Below are 24,162 nucleotides of genomic sequence, written 5' to 3'. Positions count from 1 at the left end.
GGGAAGAGTGAAGAAACAAATAGGAATAGGATAAGGAAATATTGAAGAAACAAAAATGAATTGAATAGGAGAAATTTGAAACGAGTAGGATAGAGGAAGATTAAAGAAACAATAGGAATAGAATCGAAGAAGGTAGAACATACAAATAGGAATGGGATAGGGGAAGATTGAAAAAACAAATAGGAATAGGATAAGGAAATATTGAAGAAACAAAAATGAATTGAATAGGAGAAATTTGAAACGAGTAGGATAGAGGAAGATTAAAGAAACAATAGGAATAGAATCGAAGAAGGTAGAACATACAAATAGGAATGGGATAGGGGAAGATTGAAAAACCAAATAGGAATAGGATAAGGAAATATTGAAGAAACAAAAATGAATTGAATAGGAGAAATTTGAAACGAGTAGGATAGAGGAAGATTAAAGAAACAATAGGAATACAATCGAAGAAGGTAGAACATACAAATAGGAATGGGATAGGGGAAAATTGAAGAAACAAATAGGAATAGGATAAGGAAATATTGAAGAAACAAAAATGAATTGAATAGGAGAAAATTGAAACGAGTAGGATAGGGGAAGATTAAAGAAACAATAGGAATAGAATCGAAGAAGGTAGAAGATACAAATAGGAATGGGATAGGGGAAGAGTGAAGAAACAAATAGGAATAGGATAAGGAAATATTGAAGAAACAAAAATGAATTGAATAGGAGAAATTTGAAACGAGTAGGATAGAGGAAGATTAAAGAAACAATAGGAATAGAATCGAAGAAGGTAGAACATACAAATAGGAATGGGATAGGGGAAGATTGAAAAAACAAATAGGAATAGGATAAGGAAATATTGAAGAAACAAAAATGAATTGAATAGGAGAAATTTGAAACGAGTAGGATAGAGGAAGATTAAAGAAACAATAGGAATAGAATCGAAGAAGGTAGAACATACAAATAGGAATGGGATAGGGGAAGATTGAAAAAACAAATAGGAATAGGATAAGGAAATATTGAAGAAACAAAAATGAATTGAATAGGAGAAATTTGAAACGAGTAGGATAGAGGAAGATTAAAGAAACAATAGGAATAGAATCGAAGAAGGTAGAACATACAAATAGGAATGGGATAGGGGAAGATTAAAGAAACAATAGGAATAGAATCGAAGAAGGTAGAAGATACAAATAGAAATGGGATAGGGGAAGATTGAAAAAACAAATAGGAATAGGATAAGGAAATATTGAAGAAACAAAAATGAATTGAATAGGAGAAAATTGAAACGAGTAGGATAGAGGAAGATTAAAGAAACAATAGGAATAGAATCGAAGAAGGTAGAAGATACAAATAGGAATGGGATAGGGAAAGATTGAAGAAAAAGAAAACAAATAGGAATAGGATAAGGAAATATTGAAGAAATAAAAATGAACTGGATAGGAGAAATTTGAAACGAGTAGGATAGAGGAAGATTAAAGAAACAATAGGAATAGAATCGAAGAAGGTAGAAGATACAAATAGGAATGGGATAGGGAAAGATTGAAGAAAAAGAAAACAAATAGGAATAGGATAAGGAAATATTGAAGAAACAAAAATGAATTGAATAGGAGAAAATTGAAACGAGTAGGATAGAGGAAGATTAAAGAAACAATAGGAATAGAATCGAAGAAGGTAGAAGATACAAATAGGAATGGGATAGGGAAAGATTGAAGAAAAAGAAAACAAATAGGAATAGGATAAGGAAATATTGAAGAAATAAAAATGAACTGGATAGGAGAAATTTGAAACGAGTAGGATAGAGGAAGATTAAAGAAACAATAGGAATAGAATCGAAGAAGGTAGAAGATACAAATAGGAATGGGATAGGGAAAGATTGAAAAAAAAGAAAACAAATAGGAATAGGATAAGGAAATATTGAAGAAACAAAAATGAATTGAATAGGAGAAAATTGAAACGAGTAGGATAGAAGAAGATTAAAGAAACAATAGGAATAGAATCGAAGAAGGTAGAAGATACAAATAGGAATGGGATAGGGAAAGATTGAAGAAAAAGAAAACAAATAGGAATAGGATAAGGAAATATTGAAGAAATAAAAATGAACTGGATAGGAGAAATTTGAAACGAATAGGATAGAAGAAGATTAAAGAAACAATTGGAATAGAATTGGAGAAGATAGAAGATACAAATAGGAATGGGATAAAGGAATATTGAGGAAACAAATGAGAATTGGATAGGGAATATTAAAGAAAGAATTGATTTTACTATTCCTACCCAACAAGATATATTTGTAAGTTAGAGAAAGTATATCCAGATGCTAAATTTTACGAACTATAAAGTAAAATTAAAACATCTAAAAGTTTCCACTAATTTCATAAAAAATTTGTCAATATTTAAAAAAAAAGGAAAAAAAACCGGTTGTGACTTTCCTGATTCTCCACAGCACTGTTATCAGGTTTTATATGATTGTTTTAATAGTTTATTAGCCATGGTGATATAAATCATTGTAGATCAACTTTATTGAATTAAAAATAATATGATGAGATTTGATTGTAAAATGTTTTATACTTAAGAAAAATTAGTTAACTCATTAAACTGGGTGAAGTTTGTATTAAGTTTTATATTAGTATGTATATCTGCGTATATTTCTGTGTATATTAATTTTATTATTTATTAAAATAAACCTGCTTATGAATTTTTACTCAAATTAATATTTTTAAACTTAAAAAACTTCCATTTTGGATTTAATTGCTTTTATAAGTAAATTAATTAGATAATTTGTTTTATGTTTTGTCTAAATTCGTTCCGTGATTTGGGGCTAGTGTGGACAAAAAATAACAATTTTTTGAAAAAAAGATCATTAAAAAGGTATATATCCAAATAAGCTACTGTATCATTCAACGTTTAATAAAAAAAACTACTAGATATGTTCAAAACTGTATAGTAAAAGATATTTTGGCTGATCGTATGTCCATACTAGCTCCTCTTTCCTGTAATAATCAGATTTATTAAAAAAAAATTTTTTTTGAAGCACTTTCTTAAAACATTTATATTCACTATGTTTTTGTAAAACTATATTATCAAAGTCTGTATATAAACTCAGAGTCAGAGGTAAATTTGAAAAAAATATTTATGTAAAGTGGGAACTGGCATACGGATGCACTTCATCTTAAATTTTGTTCCATTTCTTGGAAGAGAAGTTCACTTCTTCCTACTTTCTTAAATTGATCTTCACGATGATAAATCCATTTTCTAACTATTCAGCGCACATAAATAATCATTCGGACACATAAAATCAATCCCTATTTATTATCATTGTTACAACAAGTTTCTTTAAATAGTGAATGTTTATTAAAAGCGACAATTAGGTATGCAACAATTCTTTTTATTTCTTCTATTTCTAATTATTTATTTTTCATTTATTTCATTCATTTTCCTCTTTTCATATGATTTTTTTTTGCATCTTAAATCTTTAAAAGTTTTATTTTTAAACTTTTTCTGTTTTCTTCTCTAATCCTTGTTTTTTGTGTTTTATCTTTTTCTTTGTGAATTTATTTTACTATTAATAATAATAATACTAATAATACATATACTTATATTTTATATAAAAGTATAAAATCTGTCGAGTCTCAAGTGCTCCATGTTCCCATAGTGTTTTTAGTTTAGTTGAATCTTTGTCTCAACGTACAAGTTTATAAAGAACGTATAGATTTATATAGATACATATATATATCTACCTCTTTGAAAATAACGAAGACTAAATACACATGACCTTAAACATAGCATTCCACACAGAAATGTATTATCGCCTACTTCCTACCACTCCCCACATAACAGAGAATCAGGAGACCTTTGTATTTGCCCGAGGGAATTGAATTTTTAAAAAACTAGAGGGCTCCGCCCCCTGCTCGCTGACGCTCGCCAACCCCCGGAGAATTGCTTCGCAATTCTTGCTTGGTTTGCTTCGCAAAACCAAGAATGCTTTGATTTCATATATTTCAATATTAAACTGAATATTAACTGTTATCATCGAAAAGAATTAATTTTCTTAAATGCAGAATAAGCAGTGTGTCAATATCAATGTCACTTTTTTTCGTTGACTACAGTTCCTTCTATGTCCTATTTGTTCTCTAAATGAGCCAAAATTGTCAGAAATTAACATCAATGTGCAGATATAATCTTAATATGAAACTTGTTTAAAAAAAATGATAATCACAATAATACAGACTTTGTCCCAAAGAAATGAATATATTTTTAACACATTTAATTCAATATATATATATATATATATATATATATATATATATATATATATATATATATATATATATATATATATATATATGCAAACACTATAATATTTTTCAATAAGCAATATTGTTAAGAACAGGGTAATTTTTAAAAAAATATTTTTAGGCATTACTTGTAAATAAACAAATCGAATTAAGATTTAAAACCAGATTAAACTTACGAATTAACGTTTTAGAAAACAAATAATCAGATTAATCAACATATCAATACGAAATAAGTTGAGATGTTGTAAAACTGAAGAATGAAATTCTAACTATTTTGTGATTGGTTGCATCTCTGAAAAAGAAAATTCAGACTTGTAAATCGCTTTTTTAAGCTTGCCGTTTTCAGACATGTGATTGGCTGTTGTGAACGGCGGTTATTCTTCATTATTAACTGCAAAATCGTGCTTTAAAACTAAAATAAATAAAAATTTAAAATTATGTAAAAGATTTGAATGCCCTAAATGTCTTCCCTGAAAGATTCTGAATGAATTGATTCCTTAATCTTAGATTTTCATCACGTAGTTAAAAAGTTTTTCAGGGGACAAAATTAACTGCAAAAACTTTTTTTTAGAATAGAGAGAAAAATCCTGGTTAGGAATGCATTTTCATAAAAACTGAAGAAAAACCGATTGCAGATTTGAAATCAGCGACGCAAAAATGTCTAAAATCTGTTCAAAGAACTCATGCAACAGAAAAAAGATAGAATTTGTTACCCGGTGTAGCCCTTGTGTCTCCCATAGAAATAAAAAATACAGATTGTTTTGCAAGAGAAAACTAAATACCAAGAAACCAACATATACGAATTATTGTGCAAAAAAATTAGAAATATAAAATAAGAACTAAAAGTTTACTCAAATTGACTGAAAAGGAAATAATTACTTCATTTTTTTTCATTTCTGATACAGAAAAATATTAAGAGCAACACTTTTGAAAGGCGTTTTTAATTTTGGTGGTTCACTGTTGGTTTTTTTTTCGTGTTTTGGTGCATCTTCTTTTTTCTTCTTTGCTTACAAAAAAAAAATCCTTTTATCTTTTTTAGACTACTAAAACAAAAGTTGCTAATTTCATTTTTGTTCTGTTTTATTGCATTTTCTTTTTAATGTCGTGTTTGCTACTCCCGAAAATTGTAGAAATTCCAATTGACAATTAATTCAATTTGACGATGAAATGAAGTTTTAAAGTCTTCCTTTAGGTATAAAACATTAAATGATAGAAACTTGAATTGTCGGGAAGCAAAGAGCTCCAGTTCAGTTTTAAATACTCTAGCTAGTCTAAAAGTGGTCAATATCTTATGAATTTTATTTGCAACACGAAACAAAGACTGATGCTTGTATTTTATGTAGATACAGTAGATACAGAGCTTAGGTGGAGATTTAGTTTGTCGGTGTGTCAAGTTTGATTGCAAGATAACCCCACCACAGACACGTATATATATATATATATATATATATATATATATATATATATATATATGCATTTTACAACAACTTCATAATAAACTTCTGTTGTGCGTCTGAATGCTGATATTTAGAACAAAATTAAGGTTTAGAATTGCCTCGGAGAAATTTGAATTTTTAACAATGACTTAAACAAAAAGTTTTATTTTAACTGACAAATACTATACTATAATTTTAACTTTTTCTATGACTATACTCATTTTCTTACTCATTTCTTTGTTTTTTATACATTTTATATTTTTGTGATAAAATAAAAAACTTATAGTTGTTCTGCTTCTGAACACTGATGAAAACACAAAATGATGGACTTCATCAACAATCAAAAATATATACATTTATTTTGCAAATTCCATATTATTAGGGTGGCGCCCTTCCGAGAATTATAAATACAAAATTATCTTTATCGAAGCCGATGCTTTACATCCGGCGTTCAGTGGCAGACTACTATTTCATATTGTTTCACAACACATGGCTTTAGCCCTCTGGTGGGAAAGACTTTAAAACAAAACTTATAACAGTTACTTTTCTCAGCAACTGAAATTTAGAATTGTGTGATTAAGCAAAATATGTGAACTGTTTCCAATTTCAAATTAATATTGAAATGTACAGGTTTAGAATTTTCCACAGTGAAAAGTTTTCGGAACTCCAGTATTCAAAAAAGTATACAAAAGCTAGACGTTAAGAACGTAACCAATGAGCGAGCATTGGATTGCGAAGCAATCCGAAATGAACTGCGAAAGCAGTTCCGGGGGTTGGCGAGCACCAGCGAGCAGGGGGTGAAGCCTCCTAGTTACTGTATATTTGCTTAAAAATATGTACTTAAATTTATTAATGTACTTAATCATACATTATATGTAATAATTTATGTAATCACACATTATATGTACTTCAGTTCAATCAAAAAATTTTAATTCTAACGAAATTACTTTCTTAATGTAGTTATAATCTATTATGCAACAGTAATGAAAGTGCCTAATTAAATGTGTCACTACAGTTTTAGAAAAATAAACACGAGTCGTCATTAACAAGGTAAAAAAAGAGCATTGATTTTAATAATACGTATCTTATTAAATGGATATAAATATAGCTATTATTCAATTCATGTCTCACTTGTAGCCTTGAAGCTGCAAATTATCAACTTACTTGACCAAAGAGAAATCTTACCCGATCCGGTTTTGATATTTTATTTAGCTTGGAATTACCCCAGAACATGAATTACTTTCTTCTCTGAAGTATGTTCTTTATTAAACCATCTCGTTCGTAAATTGGAATTGGATACGCTTCAAACACTAAACTATGCTCTTTTACTTTGAATCTAATTAAAGGTATGTTTAAAGCTCATTATTTTTATAGTGAAACAATTTATGTCAAATTAAAAATCAGGAATCGCATGTACCTCAGAAAAATTATATAATGTTAACAAAAAGTAGGCAATACTCGATCATTTAATTATCTTTTGATCAACACGATATGTCTTTCTGTAAAGCAAATATATCTTTAAAAGAACTTGGCCAAATCATACCTCTAAATTTTGTGGCAATATCTTAACCCTTTCGCGCCGACTGTCACAAACACGTGCCAGCATAAAACCGTATCAATCAGGGTAAAAAGATAAAACTGGTAATCAAAGTAATTCTTTAGCAGTTTATTTGTGGGCGGAGGTATAATTGTTTGATTTATTTAATTCACCATTACTTTGTTCAAAATAAAACTATTTAGTTATACTTTGAATTAACATTGATTATATATATATATGACTAAACTAACAATAATTAAAGTAAAAGCAAATTAAGTTTATAAAATTAGCAACTACTACATTTAAGTTACCGTTTTTTATTTAATTACATCCTGATTCTGATTTTGTACGAATACTTTTCTGAATCACCCGTCCCCAAGGGGTTAAAGAACAAATTGTGACTAATGTTTATGTTTTACTTCTATTAAATAGTTTCATTAAAAGCTCTAGTTCTAATGTTTATGTTTTACTACTATTAAATTTGCCCCAATACTGTGGGGAGGTTAAAATTCAATTGTGCAGTAGTGGCTCTGGAAGATTAATAAATAAAATTGCAAGAGTAGTAAATTAGTATACTATTGGTTCGTTCGGAAAGTTATTGCATTTTTTTCCCAACGGAGGACATCATTGTATTTCTTCACAACCAACTTCACACTTAAGTAATAAAATCAATAAAAAAAATTTTAAGCTGATGTAGGAAGGGTTTCGGCATATTTTATATATTTTACGATCGAAAAGTTAAAAATATTGTTCAATCAAGAAAAACATTATCCGATCTGTATGGAGAGGATGCATTGATACCATATATGGCAACGTTGCTTTTAAAAAGTAACGAGTAAAAGTACAAGTATTTTTAAAAAAAGTAACGAGTAAAAAGTAAAAAGTTCTTATTTTAAAAAGTAGCGAGTAAAAAGTGCAAGTAAAAGTACAAGTACTAAAAAAAAAAGTAACGATTTAAAAGTACATTTCTAGGAAATCGAAAATTCAAAGTATCCTAAAATTTTATTGAATAATATTCTTATGTTCTTTAATGTTTTCGCAAAATTGCTGTTATTTATTTAATTATTTTTAATTTTGAAAGTTATGAACATCAATTTATTTTTAAATTCGGAAGCATATTATAATATAATTTTATATTATAATCGTATAATATTATAATTTTAAAATCAAATATAATTTTAATATCAAACTCTTTATGGATTTGCACGAAAAAAATTTTTTATCTATTGATTTTAATTTTTAGTTATTTAAATTACCATTGATTTAAAATTGTTTTACTCTATAGAAACGTGTTTTAAAAGCACAAACATGAACAAAGCAAACACTTTCAGATAGCTTTGTGATTTTTGAGCTAATAAAAAATAATTGAATTAGCAGTGTAAGTTGAAACAGAAGGTATTTGAACACGAAGTTAGCTGTGAATGCATATATATTGCACATTAATCTTATAAATTAAAAAAATATAAGGATTTTTTTTTAATAAATTTTTTTTTAGAAAGCTTACCGAGCTTTAGAAAAAAGTAACGATTTCATTCGACATTTCCGTTACAAATACTTGAACTTTTTCCCTAAAAAAGTAACGAAAGTACAAGTAAAAGTACTAAATTTAAAAAGTAACGAAGTACAAGTAAAAGTACTAAATTTAAAAAGTAACGAAGTACAAGTAAAAGTACGTACTTTTTACTTGTACTGGCGGTACAAGTAACGAAAGTAAAAGTACTGCCATATATGATTGATACTAAGTAAGTGCCAACACCGGTTTACGAACAAAGCATTGAACATTGGTGGCCGTAAACTCAAAATTGGGTTCAACGAAGGTTATAAGAAATGAGGTCAAAAATCAAACTCGATTAGTTTTTTGCCAGTAAAGAACACAAATGTTTTAACCAAGAGAATACTGCCAGAAGGTTGGGAAAAGATATTGAACCAGAATGGATAATTTAAAATTCAATAAAATAATCATTCACCATAAGAAAATCGCATTTAATTTTCATAAAAAAAGAAAAAAATTCCGAAGAACCCAAAATCCCATATTACAGCCGTACCCAGGATTAGTAAGCTTTGTTGACGACAAAAGAAATTAAAATGCAACAAAACTAATTAAAACTTGTTAAAGATATTATTAAATTATTTGTTAAAATTATTGTTGAAATGTTATTAATATAATTAAAAATATTATTAAATAACTTGTTGAAATTATTGTTGAAATGTTATTAATATAATTAAAAATATTATTAAATAACTTGTTGAAATTATTGTTAAAATATTATAATTATAATTAAACACATTATTAAAACTTGTTTTTAATATTATTTTTACACTAAACCGCCAGAATAATATGATGGTGACCAACACAAATACCATTTCAACACTCAAAAAAATTAAAAAAATTCAACATTTTTTTATTTTTCATTAAAATAACCAGAAATTAAGATAATTTTCTTTTACATTAATTAAATTATATTTTTCTAATCACAATTTTGTGAAATGAGTTTTTAATTTTATAACTGGAATATATTTTTAAGAGAAACTTTCCAGTTTAATTCTTCATATGCTTTTACAATTTCAAAATTTCCTGATGTTCAAAAAACAATTTTACTAGTTGTATCAAATATTTTTAAAATTAGATTTAAAAGTATTTTCTCCACCATAACATATAAGTTTTAATAGATAATGAAAGGGAGAATTTTTGTTTTAACTGTACATCATTGATTATGCAAAACTTGTTGGTAGTTACAAATGAATGGTTAAATAAAAGAATGATAGTCTAGATTAGGCTTCTACTATGATTTTTTTTCTTGCATAGTGAGCAAAATTAAAAAAAAAATACGCTGGATAACTTTTGATTTAATGGTCGGATGTTGACGTTCTAGGGCTTAATTTTAATGATTCGAGGGTATGACCTCATATATGCTAATTAATTAGTGCAGACCTTACTTAAGTTACGAAAAATGACACAAAAACGTACTTTCTCTGAATAAACATGCCTTTTTTTAGACGAATTAGGATTTCGGACCCCCAAAATAATGGGGTATTCGCAAACTGAAAAATATGGTTCTAAAAGTTTGTTCAGGAGAGCAATCCAAAGTTAGAAATACAATAAGGGGTATTGTTAATTTTACTTTTTGCGAATTTCGTCATATCTCAATTTTCTTTAAAGCGAATTGGAAACATTTTACGCACCATTATAAAATACGTTTATATAAAGATAATTCCACACAAAAAGTAAATTTCAATAAATATTTATTATTTTTATTTATATAATATTTATTTATATAATAAATATTTTATTTATATAATATATAAATATTTATAATAGTCGATGAAATTTTGAATTATAAGGTATCCAATTTTTACATCATTTTAAGCCATTTTTTACATTACAATAGTTCCTGAGAAATCGAATTTTAAAAAAGTCGTATATTTAAAATTCGATTTCTCAGGGACTATTCAACCGATTTCGCTCAAATTTTGTATTTTGACACGCGAAATTAGATATTTGCTTACGTTCAAATTGCATACCTCCCAATTCAATTATTAAATAAAATATTTAATTATTAAATAACTATTATTAAATGAAATAAAAAATTTTCTCCGCAAATTATTTTCAGCGTGGATTTGTTTTTGTAGAAGCGAATTTTTTAATTGAGTGCTAAAATTTTCCATTTCTTTTAAAAACATTTCTCGAGATATGATAAAATACACATAAAATAAAATTAACATTAAGGGCTCAAAACTTTGTATTGCTCTCCGGACCAAAATTATCGGACCATATTTCTCAGATTGCGAATACCCCTATATTTTGGGGGTGGGAAATCCAAATTCGTCGAAAGAAAAAGGCATGTTTATTCAGAGAAAGTACGTTTTTGTGTCTGATTTCGTAACTTAAAACATCGTCTGCGCTAATTAATTGAGGTCACCCATCGAACCATAAAGATGGAGTTCTAGAACATGAAGATCCGATCACTAGAAAAGTTATTCGAGGTGATCCTTTTTTTTTTCCGTCGCATTATGCGTATCATCACCATATATGGCAGTACTTTTACTTTCGTTACTTGTAAAAGTACGTACTTTTACTTGTACTTCGTTACTTTTTAAATTTAGTACTTTTACTTGTACTTTTTTAAGAAAAAAATACAAGTATTTGTAAAGGAAATGTCGAATGAAATCGTTACTTTTTTCTAAAACTCGGTAAGCTTTCTAAAAGAAAAAAAATGCGTTCAAAATGCTATTATTTTGCAAAATGAATAAAAATATTAATTAGCAAGTTATTTTCATTCATTTTCGAGTTTATGCATTTGTTTAACACATTTTAAATAAAAAATGTTGAATTTTGTTATTACGCTTTTCAATTTTCTTTTTGAACTCACTAATAATACATTTTTGTCTAATACATTTTTACCTAGTACATTTTTTACTAAAATTATGTTTATGCCCGACCTTGTCAAACAACGCCCAGTCAAATCTCTAAAAACTTCAGAACTATTTGTGCTATAGAAAACAATTATAATTACTATTTTAACTCTTGAAAATTCGAAGGTACTAATTTAGCTGCTGATACTAAAATTCGTACACAAATTTTAATTATTCCGTTAGGCAGAAATGTTCGGAAAATGATTTTCTCGCATGACTTCAGCATTAGCCATTGTTACAAATAAAACTGTAGACTGTTCTGTTTCAACTTATACTGCACATTCAATTATCTTTTACTAGCTCAAAGATCAGAAAGCTATCTGAAACCCCGTGTGTGGTTTGTTTATGTTTGTGCTTTTAAAACGCGTTTCTATTGAGTAAAACAATTTTAAATCAATGGTAATTTAAATAAATAAAAATAATGAACTAAAAATTAAAATCAATAGATAAAATTTCTTTTGCGTGCGAATCCATATACTATTTCATTTCAAAATTATATTATACGAATATATTATATAATTATATTATAATATTCATCCGAATTTAAAAATAAATTAATGTCCATAACTTTCAAAATTAAGAATAATTAAATAAATAACAAAAATTTTGCAAAAACATTAAAGAACATAAGAATATTATTCAATAAAATTTTAGGTTACTTTGAATTTTCGATTTCTTAGAAATGTACTTTTAAATCGTTGCTTTTTTTGTTTAGTACTTGTACTTTTACTTGTACTTTTTACTCGTTACTTTTTAAAATTAGAAATTTTTACTCGTTACTTTTTTAAAAAATACTTGTACTTTTACTCGTTACTTTTTAAAAGTAACGTTGCCATATATGATCATCACTGATATACTTAAAATGTTACAGAAAGCCTTCGTTAATATCAAATGTAAAATTATTTTCGGCGCCCCAACTTTGCTTCAAAATTAACTGTAAACAAAAATATTATTAAAATTTAGTGGCAGTCAAAATTTCTTATTCCTTAATAATTAGTAACTACATTATTTTAAGAATTTAAAATATATATAAAAAGGGTATTATATTTTTTTAGTGTTTCTTTTAGTTCAAAATAATTAATTGAAATGCAAAGGGACATAATCTAACCAACACTTAAAAACAGGCTTATTGAATATATGTTTAAATTATTTAAATATAATGATAATTCAAATCATTTCAATCAGCATTTATCTAAACAAGAATAAAGAGTGAAAATTTAAATTTAGCTTCTATACAATGCATGAAAATAAAATCTTCCGGAAAATAAAGAAAAGTCCAGAATTGGCAGGTATGATGCTAAATAACATAAAAAACAGGATATACTTGAAATGCGTATAAGTTGACATTAAATTGCTGTTAGCATTACAAATGCAATGGAAACAAAAGATTATATTAACAGTAACTACAATTTGAATCTTACGTGGCTCCCAAATTTTGGCTGAAGTACTTTGTACAACTAAATAAAATTCTTTTCACAACAGTTAAATATTTACTTTATTTTCTTCATTCATAGAGAAAACAGTCGGCAAAGGATTCCGTTAGGTTAAAAAACATTTCGCTAAAAAAATAACGAATTCTAAAAGAAATAAAAATAAACAACTTAAAAAATAAAAATGCTGTTGCCAGCCATAGAATTTTTTGAAAATTAGCATAGCAGCATAAATCAAAATGACATAGAAGCGCAACTAGATCAAAATTATGATACCTGAGCGCTTGACGTAACAAATCCTTAAATTCTAAAAGTGTTGTATCGCCAAATGCCCAAATTAACAATTGTGTTCTTAAAGAAATTCTATAAAAAGTTTTAAATAAAAAACCTACTTCTACAACTGCTACCTGAAGAACTTGGCTCATTGATTAAAAATATTGTTTTAATTTTACAGTACTAACTTTACTTCCACTTTCATTACTGCTATGACCCTCTTTCAATACATTTTACAACTTCATGCTAAATTTGAGAACTTTAAGTTGTTTTGTGGTTGAATACTGACATTTAGAAATGTGTACATAAAAAAATAATATTTAGAGGTTAAGAGTTGCCTCAGAAAAATTTGAATTGTTGACATTGAACTTAACAATGGAAACAATCGTTTTTGTGAAAAATTGAATTGTATTGTACATCAAAACTAAAAATATTGTGTTTCAACTTAACAATACTACCTTAATTTATACTTTAGAATTGCCTCGGAGAAATTTGAATCGTTAGCAATGACTTAAACAAAAAGTTTTAGTTTAACTAACAAATACTATATTATAATTTTAACTTTTTCTATGACCATACTCATTTTCTTACTCTTTTCTTTGTTTTTTATACATTTTATTTTTTTGTGATAAAATAAAAAACTTATAGTTGTTCTGCTTCTGAACACTGATGAAAACACAAAATGATGGGCTTCATCAACAATCAAAAATATATACATTTATTTTACAAATTCCATATTATTAAGGTGGCGCCCTTCAGAGAATTAAAATACAAAATTATCTTCATCAAAGCCGATGCTTTACATCCGGCGTTCAGTGGCAGACTACTATTTTATATTGTTTTGCAACACATGGCTTTAGCCCTCTGGTGGGAAAGACTTTAAAACAAAACTTACAACAGTTACTTTTCTCAACAACTGAAATTTAGAATAGTGTGATTAAGAAAAATATCTCAACTGTTTGCAATTTCAAATTAATATTGAAATGCACAGGTTTAGAATTTTCTGCAGTGAAAAGTTTTCGAAACTTCAGTATTCAAAAAAGTATACAAAACTAGACGTTAAGAACGTATCCAATAAGCGAGCAAAGCGAGCATTGGATTGCGAAGCAATCCGAAATGAACTGTGAAAGCAGTTCCGGGGGTTGGTGAGCGCCAGCGAGCAGGGGGCGAAGCCTCCTAGTATATATATATATATATATATATATATATATATATATATATATATATATATATATATATATATATATATATATATATATATATATATATATATATACTAGAGGGCTCTGCCCCCTGCTCGCTACCTCTCGCCAACCTCCAATAATTACTACGCAATTGCATTTTTGGTCGCTTCGCGAACGAACTTAAAGTCGAAGATGTCGAAGATGAATACTTAAAGAAAGATGAAAAAACTATAAAATATGGCAAACAAATTATGATGTGTAATGTTAATAAATTGATGCTAAGTCAGCGATTCTCAACCTGTGGGGCGCGCCCCCCTAGGAGGGCGCGAGCACACCAGAGGGGTGGCGCGAGAATATTCAAGAGAAAATATTATTAAAAAAAATTGATTAATTGGATGAAAGGAAGGCACACATATACATAGAAAACAAAATACATTTTGACATATTTAATAACTTATTAAAGTGAAACAACTTATTAAATCAAATTTTAAGGTGGGGAGCCAAGAGTGGCTTGGTCTTAAGGATTTTTTTATAATTTTCTGATTAAGTCTGTGTATCTGAATTTTTTCTGTAACATCTTACACCTATCTCTAATATATATCACGTATACTTTTAATTGTAAAATAAAATTTCATTTATTTTATAGCACAATTTTAAAATTTTAGCTTCTGCACCTAAGGTTTCGCACAGATTCCAAAGGTGAACCTTGTTTTGAAATCACTTTTTCACTTACACAAATTATCTTTAGAAAAAACACTTCGACTGGCAAACTTCTTTTAAAAAGGCACTTTAAGTGTCTTGCTGGTAGGAACAAGTTTCCCGACTTTAAAAAAGTTATTTGTTTTCAGAGTGTATAATTTGTTTATTGATTTTACTTTGATAATTCTTGTGTGAAGTCACTAGCGATTCTTTTGAGTTCACTCATTGGAATTAATCAAGAATTATTGAGTTAATTTTTTCAGAAGGATTAGCCAACAAGTAAGAGTTAAATAACCATACTAGAGTTAGCTAACTAAACCCATAACTAATCTGAAAATACCCAAATTTGCAAGAAAATACCAGAATCGAAAACAAAAACACTCATAACTACCACAAAAATAAAAAAATACCTGAAAAATGACTTTAAAATGCAAACAAAAATGACGTGCAGAGAACGTCAAAATATTATAAAAATTTAAAAAATACCAAAGTTCCACATTTGCTTAAAATGAAATAAATCAATTGGCATTTAATTCAAGCATTCCTTTTTGAGAAATAATATGCTACGTAATGATTTATAAATAACTCTTTTATAGATTTCACGTTTGCTTTCGAAGGTGACCCGAGTGTCGCGCCACTTGGGAACATACATAAAGTCTCTCTTACCACTTGCACGGCATAAAACTATTAATCTGATAGATTAATTCGAATTAAAGTAATGTGGTTAAATAAAAAGAAATACACTTTCAGAAAACATATTATAACTCAAAGTTTTAAGAATTTAAACATATTATCTTCTCACCTGGAAATTAGAACGACTACTGCAAATAGTTAAATCACTTCATACAATGGAGGCCATTCAAGGAAATATCTTCCAATTCAGCCTCGTACACCTCAGATACAAAATTTACAATGCAGAAGGGACATCTTATGATTCAAAATAAATTTCATTTTACTTTGGGGGGGGGGCTACGTTAGGAGCACTGGCCACCTTTGGCTTACCCACCTTACTTAAACAAACATAATCAGTTTTTAAAAAAAATTAATAATTTTTAGTGACTTCCTTGGGCATGTCCTGCAGAGCAAAGTTTTTTTGAGGTGAGCCTTAATATTAGAAATAGCCATTTTCAGTCCTGTTTCTATATTTAGCCGTGATCTATATTTTGTCTTCAAAGAAGCCACAGCAGAAAATCCAGTTTCACAAAGGTAGGATATTGAAAACGGTAATAGAATGCGAAATGCCCTTTGTTTCAGTGCAGAAAAATCCTCCTCCTGCCAAAATTCAAATAGTGATTTATTACTAAATTGCATTTCAGTTTCGCCACTTGTCGTGAAGGCTATGAATTTTTCTTCCTCATCAATTGAGAGTCCTTCGGGAGTCTTATGAAATGGATTCCTAACCCACTCGTATCTTGCTAGCAGTTTGTCATGAGCAGGAAAATGCTTTTTAAAATTCTTTGCCAGCATGGCTAAATGATTTTCAATGGTTACAAACGTAACTTTCATATATTCTTCTTCAGCCTTATAAGTTTTAGTACAATTATCCACATTTACAAACATTGTTAGGTTTTTTTGCTTTAAATTTCTGCCCCACAATTCTAATTTTCTACAAAAAGCATTAACTTCATCACTCGTATCCAACGTATATGTATTTGCTCCTTGGAGTTTAAGATTCAAGTTATTTAATTTCTCTAATATGACGACCAAGTATCTCAATTTCATCACAAATAAACAATAGTGTAAATTCCCGGTTATCTTCTAAGAAAATGACGATTTCTTCTCTTAATTCATGAGCACGTTGCAAAAATTTCTCACGTGATAAACATCTTGCCTCACATTTAAATAGTAACTCTGAATGTACTGAACCCATGTCATTACAAAGAGCAGAAAAGATTCTCGATCTCAGGGTTCTCATTTTTATATAATTTGAAATGGTTACAACCGCAGTTAATACAATATTTAAACCAGGACGTATTTCTTTCGAACCCAAAGCTTCTCTGTGGATCATGCAATGTGTCCAGACGCATTGAGGCGATTTTTGTTTTACTAGTGCTTGTATACTTTCGAACCTTCCGGATATTGAACAAGCATATTCCAGTGCATATTCCGATGCAATTTTTGCATTCTGTGTTTGCATCATTCATAACATCATTTAAAATAGCAAATAATATTAGCGCTGTTGTTTTGAGTTCTATTGATTTGCAGAAAAGTAGTTCTACTACTGACATATTATCACAAAATCAAACATAGGCAATGAAATGGGCATCTTTATTAATATCTCTTGCTTCAAAGTTTATTGAAAACATTTTGTCACGCAACATCGAGAAAAGCTGACACTACATTTTCAGCTGTATCACCAATTCGACGAGCAACAGTATCATTTGAAAGAGGTATGGACTGTAATTGTTTTGAAAAATTAACTCCAAACATAGTTTCTACAATCTCAATTGCTGCTGATTTTTACTTTACTTTTGTTTTGGTAGTTAGTTAAAAATAATTTAAAGACAGAATTTAAAATACTCAATATACATTATTGTTGTATACATTTTACTGCAAGTGGGGGGCGCGATGAAAATTATGATTGAAAACTGGGCCGCGAATACTGAAAGGTTGAGAAACGCTGTGCTAAGTAATATTTCAAAAGCAAATACCATTGCAAGTAATGGCCCAATTAACTTCAACACTGTTAAATACTGATATTTTAGTTTCTATCAGACAAAAAGCAAATTACATAATAAAAACATATGTAACTGAAATTCGACAAATTAAATTAAGCAATTTAATTTTTTGGGTAGACTATATTTGAGGGTGCCTCTTGATTCTCGTCAAGTTGTGATCGCGGTTGATCGCCAAGCTGGGCGATGTTGAAAGCCAATCGTGATTCTGATTGGTTTAGATTTTAGCGTTATTTTTAAATGTTCAACAATATATGCAATCTCAGAGGTTCTTTAGTTCTACGTTGGATACCGGCTGGTAAGGTTACTTTTGCTTCTAGTCAATAAGATCGAAGGTATGTGGGCAATCATAAAAAGGGACTTTAGAAAAAATTGTCACCACCAGTCCGGTACCACAAACACCTTTTTCGATTCGTATTTCGCCGAAGTTATGTGGCGTGGAGGTACACATGATAAATGTCTACTCTATTCATGATAAATTTAGACAGTATCAAACTGCCATTAGAGAATCCTGTGCACCTAAATCTGCGGATATTCAAGCTTAATGAAGAAGTGAGTTGTTTTTTTCCTTTTCTTTTTGTGATTATTCCATTAATTTTTGTTTCGATTCAAAATGCATTTTATTGGGTTTATTAATTTTGTTTATATTGGGTTCATTGCAGTTTTATAAAGTTTTGGCTAATGTTTTGTTAAAATTTTCCAATGTTTTATAGAAATTACATTATGTTTTGGCAGACATTCCTGTTACCACGGTGTTCCACGCAAACAGGAATGGCGCCAAACATAAGTCGCCAATTTCGCCAAAGGGCACCCTCAAGTATATTTATACCATACTTTTGTCAGAATTGTTATAAAAAAAATGAGGTGAAAACAATAAAATTAAAAACTATTTACAATAGATCTCTGAATATTCCCAAAACCTAGCTTTGTACATTTTTCATTAATTTTTCTTTTTGCATCATTTTGTGTATGAATAATTTGCACTTTTATGCATTATTTAAGAAATATCTCAAACAAATATGAACTGTTAATTAATATTTCTGGCTGAACATTTTTTGTAAAGTAAGGAGAAAACAATTGAAAGTAAGTAAAATATATTTAAGTCTAAGATATTCATGAAGATCCATTTTATGTAACAGAGATATGAGTATTTTAAAGTAAACTCTGATCAATATATTTCTCACATTCGATACAAATAAAAATCGCAACAAGCTTCAGCTGGTAAGTTTAGTTGTAGCATTTCTGCAGGTAGCATTATTAAAAATTATTACCTTTTCACACACATGCGTTCTCAATTTTGATTGGCTATGTGTTATCATTCCATTCTCTTCTTATATATATATATATATATTATTATTATTATTATTATTATTATTATTATTATTATTAACAAAAATTTATATTTATAATTTTATTTCTTTCCCTTCCAGATGAAACCAATCCTGCAGTTTCAATTGAAAACATTTTCAATCATAGTTATGATAGTTTTGTCCGGGTCTTTCAAAAGATTGGAATGTTGGGGCACCACATTTTCAGATGTCACATACGAAGAAATCAATGCATTAAATGCAACATGCGGTGGTTTAGACTCCTGTGAACTACCGAGAGATCCCGATTCTCTTGGACACTGCAGCTGTGACAGGTTCTGCAGTTTGTTGGGAACATGCTGCATAGACTCTAGATACAGAGACACATATCCTGAACCTTTGAAAAACGTCGAATGTTTCTACATCCATTTTAGAAAAATGCACCATAATATACCTATGATAAGAAGTTGTGATCCGGATGTGGAAACTGATGAAGCTACCGAGAAACTTTGCAATAGCGATGGTAGAGAATCAAGTGATCCCTTTTTGAGAATACCCGTTACTGATCCAATAACTGGTATTTCATATAAGAACTACTATTGCTTTGCCTGCAACAAAAACTATGGTGGAGAAGAGCCAATACCATGGAATATAGAACTAGTCTCTAAAGCTGTACCATTAGACGATTCCTCAATGCAAAAACTGCAATACGACCGAAAAAGGCTATTATTTGTTCTGAAGGTTACTAATTCAACATCTGTTCCAAGTCTGACTTATGATAATACCCGTGAAACTTGGGTTATGGATCACAATCAGGAGAATGCAACCGATGTCAGATTGCATGCATCTCTTCCGGAAAAGTTGAAAAACGTTACACCTGTTTGTTACAGAATGGTTAAATCGATTGTTTCGGAATGTGCATCGAATTGGACAGATGACACTGTGAAAAAGAAGTGTATGGCTTATATGGCTGTGATTTCCGTCCCGGAAAAAGATAGCTTTCCTCCTACCTACAGACACTATCAAAACCCACATTGCGCCCTTTGCAATTATGAGAGTATGGATGAGCTGAGCTGTTACGTAAATGAATATAGAATCTTTTTTTTTCTGGATCATAAAAGAGTTTATTTACTTAGATTATTTTCTCTCCAAGACAGAACAACAAAAACTTGTGCAGACTTTATGGTGTATGATCATTTTTCAAACAAGTGCAGAAGGTTATATAGATCAAAGAGGGGCACTTAAATCATAAATACTGGATGTTCTCCAACTACAACATTTAACCATCACCTCCTAAATCAGAAAGTCTCCACACGGCATTTTATAAGTAGTCTGCGCAGATTTTTTAAAAAGTGAACCAATTGTGTGCATGAACCCAAATTCTATTTTAAAATTAATTGAGAGCAATTTATCATATATATTTGAGAATTGAGTCTGTAGTGGTTGGCAAGTCAATAAGACAAACCAATCATATTGGCAAATTAAAATTTTTTTATTCAAATATTCGCTACCACTTTTCAATTTTAATAGATTTTTTTATTAAAAGGCTCTTTCGTAAAGTAGTTTATCGTCATAGGGGTTTAATCAGACTACCAATTAAAAACCGTTTAGAGGTTTGCAGACACGGGAGGCGTTGATTTGAGCCAACGCCTTCTATAATTGAAAGGAAACAAGTTTATTCTATTGCTAATTAATGTGTTTTTAAACTTGAACGATTGAAACAGCTTGAATTGTTGTCCAAACTATTCTAATCACATCTATTAAATATAAATATCACGACGCATTCTGATTTTAAATATATTTTATATCTTTACTTCCTGAAATAAAAATGTGAAATCAGAATAAAAAGTACTTGTTACTCTGTTTTCACTTACTTTCACTCATGAATGTTTTGGGCAGTACATTTATTTTTAGTTATATATTCATCTACAAACATAACACAAATTTTGAAGTTTTACATGTGGCATTGTCTTCAGACACAAAGATTAAATAGAAATTTGAGTGCATTAGCTAGTTATTTCGATTGCAAAGATTCTAGGTTAGCAGACCAAAAGCAAGTAAATAAGAACTTAGTAAAAATAAGATCTTTAACTCTTATTTTCAAAAATACTACTTAACTAAGTTCTTCTAAGTTTATCAATTATGAATTCATTATTACTTTCAGAAATAATGTGAGATCAAGATATTCTTAGTGCCATTGTTTTAAAATACACGCATGAATTTTATTAACCATCAAACAAAAGATTTTTACAAAATAAATAACTACTACATTTTACTGATAGATATTATTGCTTGAAAAACAAAGCTGTTTTTTTTTAATTGACACCTTACTTTTGCGAAATCTATTAGCTTGATTTGATGTCTGATCATCTAATTTCACCAACTACAAATCAAGTAGGTTAGAGATCCATCTCAATGAATATAGATTTCAATATTCATATACCAAAATATCTTTGCAATATCTTTTCTAAATTTGTTCTAAAAATGCTTTCTACATTTAAAATAATTTTTCCGAATTTAAACTTCAATTGTATTTTTTTCCTCAAGCAAAAAAGTAGCAGACTACAAAATACCTTGAAATAGTAAGATGCAAACGATTTGAATGAAATGAAACACGTGATTATGTATTTTTAAATCGCATCTAATGAGACTTTTCCGTCAAATTATACTTTTCATGAAAACCGGAAGCGATTACATGGATGAGAATGGCACAGCTTACAAAGATTCAATTTACTCAAATTTTTAGAATAATCATTGTAATAGCTCTTTAAAAACATATCTTCTTGCAGCCTTGAAAGTAAACTATCTGTCAATGTAATGTGTTTATAATTAAGACTAAAAAAAGTACCCTGTTCGGTTTTAGCAGTTCTATCTTTTCTTCTCCAGTTTTAGGTTCTCTTCAGGTACATTTACGATTTGAGTCGCATTGTGAACATTGTAATATTGAGCGACCTGTTCTGAAAAAAAAAGAAGGAAAGATAAGGGGCAACTATATGGATACATCTTAGTGTAAATTTCGCTAATCAAAGTAAGTTAAAAATTCTTTTACTTAGTCATTATTCTTAGAATAAATGTCAACTTCAAGTGATTAACAAAAGTCAGGAATGTTTATTTAAACGGCTTTTATCACCTGTAACACATGGGAATAATTTTTTGTTGCATTTATACAAATACTTTAATAGCTAATTTGGGCATCTGAAATTTATTTTGCCTCTAATGCTACAGATTTTTTTGCATGATATTTTTATTCTATTTTCTGTCCAAATATTCAAGATTAAAATTATACACCACAGGGGGTCGCACAAAAGGTGTGGCAAACTTTTAGGAGAGTTAAATCGCATGGATTCCTATGCAATTTCGATCCGGATAAAGAAGACCTCTAGACATTTGTTGTAACATTTAAGTGAATATCGCTCGAATTAATCGAATATATTTATATATATCTTTTATAAATTTGTAAACTTTGAAAAGAAATGGACGAAAAACGTCATTCAATTTTAAAAAATTTTTTGGCGAGAGCATTACCGATTTCTGATTTAAAAACAGAGATGTGAATAGATCTGATATCCTTTAAAACATTTTATGCCATAAAAAAATACTTGTTCCGGCGTGTAATTAATTGAACAATTAACGATGAACATTATAAATTTTTCACGCAATATAAATTAACTGTACAGTTAATGTATTACCAATTCTCGATTATTTTCAATTACAAATGAAAGGTAAAGTGTTTATAATTGACGAATTATATATTGACGTTGTTTTATTAACGAGAACTCTTAAAGATAATAAAATAAACATGTCTTAATCTTTGCATCAACTCTACAAGTTGATGAAAGATAAAATAATTACTTTTTTAATATTTTTTGCAATCGATATAAACTTTAAGAGTGAAAAGGTAAAGAATGCTTATGTTTACATCTATTAATGATTTTAATCAATTTATTAATTTCCAACTCATATATTAATAGTTTAATTTAACACTTTACCTAATTATATATATTATGAATTCAGGGCTTCTGTTAATTATAATCTTTTTATCCTTAAAATATATAACATAATAGAAGTTCTTTGAGCAGCAATATTTAAAATAAGCATCAATTCCTCAAAGAGGAATGAGACTAAAAACATAATCACGTTTAAACATTTTGGAATAAGTATCAACTTTTTTGAAACAAGCACGTGAAGCAAGTATTCATTATATTTCCTAGAAATATTAATTTATAAACTATCAATTTATATTATCATGATTAATAGCAAATAGTTTTGAATGCTGCAGCAAATTGCATCTTTATTTCTGTTATTAGGAATAAGATTTAAGTAACTGTATTTTATTTTTCGAAGAATTATGAACTTCAGCAGTAAAATAGTTTTGATCAATTTAGGATACATGAAGAGTTTAGGGGGAAAACTGGCTAAGTAACACTTTAGTGAATTGGAGTAATTGAGCGTTCAAGTATTATGCGTTCCACCTTTTTTTTCGCTCTGTCTTAATGTCATTAATATGCTTGTGACGACAAAACTCACAAAATTTTTCGGGGTTTATTAAATGGTTTTAGTGCATAGAATTTGCTTGTTTATATGGATGATTTTTAATGTTTTTCATCAAATATAATTTTCTTTGAAAAAATAATATATATATATATTCTGGCTTACATTCATAGAATGCCGACCGGCCTGTGTAGGGGGCAGGGAACTGTCCTTGCATCAGAAAGGTTCTGGGTTCGAATCCCGGGTAAGGCATGGATGTTTCTATCTCTCTGTGTTCCATGTCCTTTCTCCTTTGTGTGTGATTGTGTGAATGTGACCCGCCCTATAAACGGGTTTGTGTTTGCGTGACGTGTGCGACGCTGCTCCATCGCCGTGGTTTCGCCACACAGGTGCCCAGTGGGTAACGAGAAGAGAGTAGCAGTTCTGGCACTCCTGGCCAATGG

General features: G+C 29.0%; 1 protein-coding gene across 3 annotated transcripts in view; it reads left to right on the top strand.

Moving 5' to 3' along the window:
- Positions 1-6,844: 6,844 nt before the first annotated feature.
- The window catches only part of LOC147809523 (uncharacterized), a 54,167-nt gene continuing 36,849 nt past the window's right edge, over positions 6,845-24,162 (top strand). Inside the window, exons 1-2 of one of the 3 annotated variants that reach the window (XM_087164256.1) lie at positions 6,845-7,056; positions 19,352-21,112. In XM_087164256.1, coding sequence (XP_087020382.1) covers positions 19,352-20,473 — 1,122 coding nt within the window. In that variant the 5' untranslated portion in view covers positions 6,845-7,056 and the 3' untranslated portion in view covers positions 20,474-21,112. Of the gene's footprint in view, positions 7,057-19,351; positions 21,113-21,986; positions 22,257-24,162 lie in introns of those variants that run through there. The other 2 variants (XM_087164254.1, XM_087164255.1) reach the window with 2 other exon arrangements.

This window comes from Parasteatoda tepidariorum, chromosome 5 (genome assembly GCF_982258835.1).
Source record: "Parasteatoda tepidariorum strain Cologne lab strain chromosome 5, Ptep-v5.0, whole genome shotgun sequence".
In the NCBI taxonomy this organism is placed as follows: Eukaryota; Metazoa; Arthropoda; class Arachnida; order Araneae; family Theridiidae; genus Parasteatoda; species Parasteatoda tepidariorum.
This window is presented reverse-complemented; position numbering and strand designations above follow the sequence as displayed.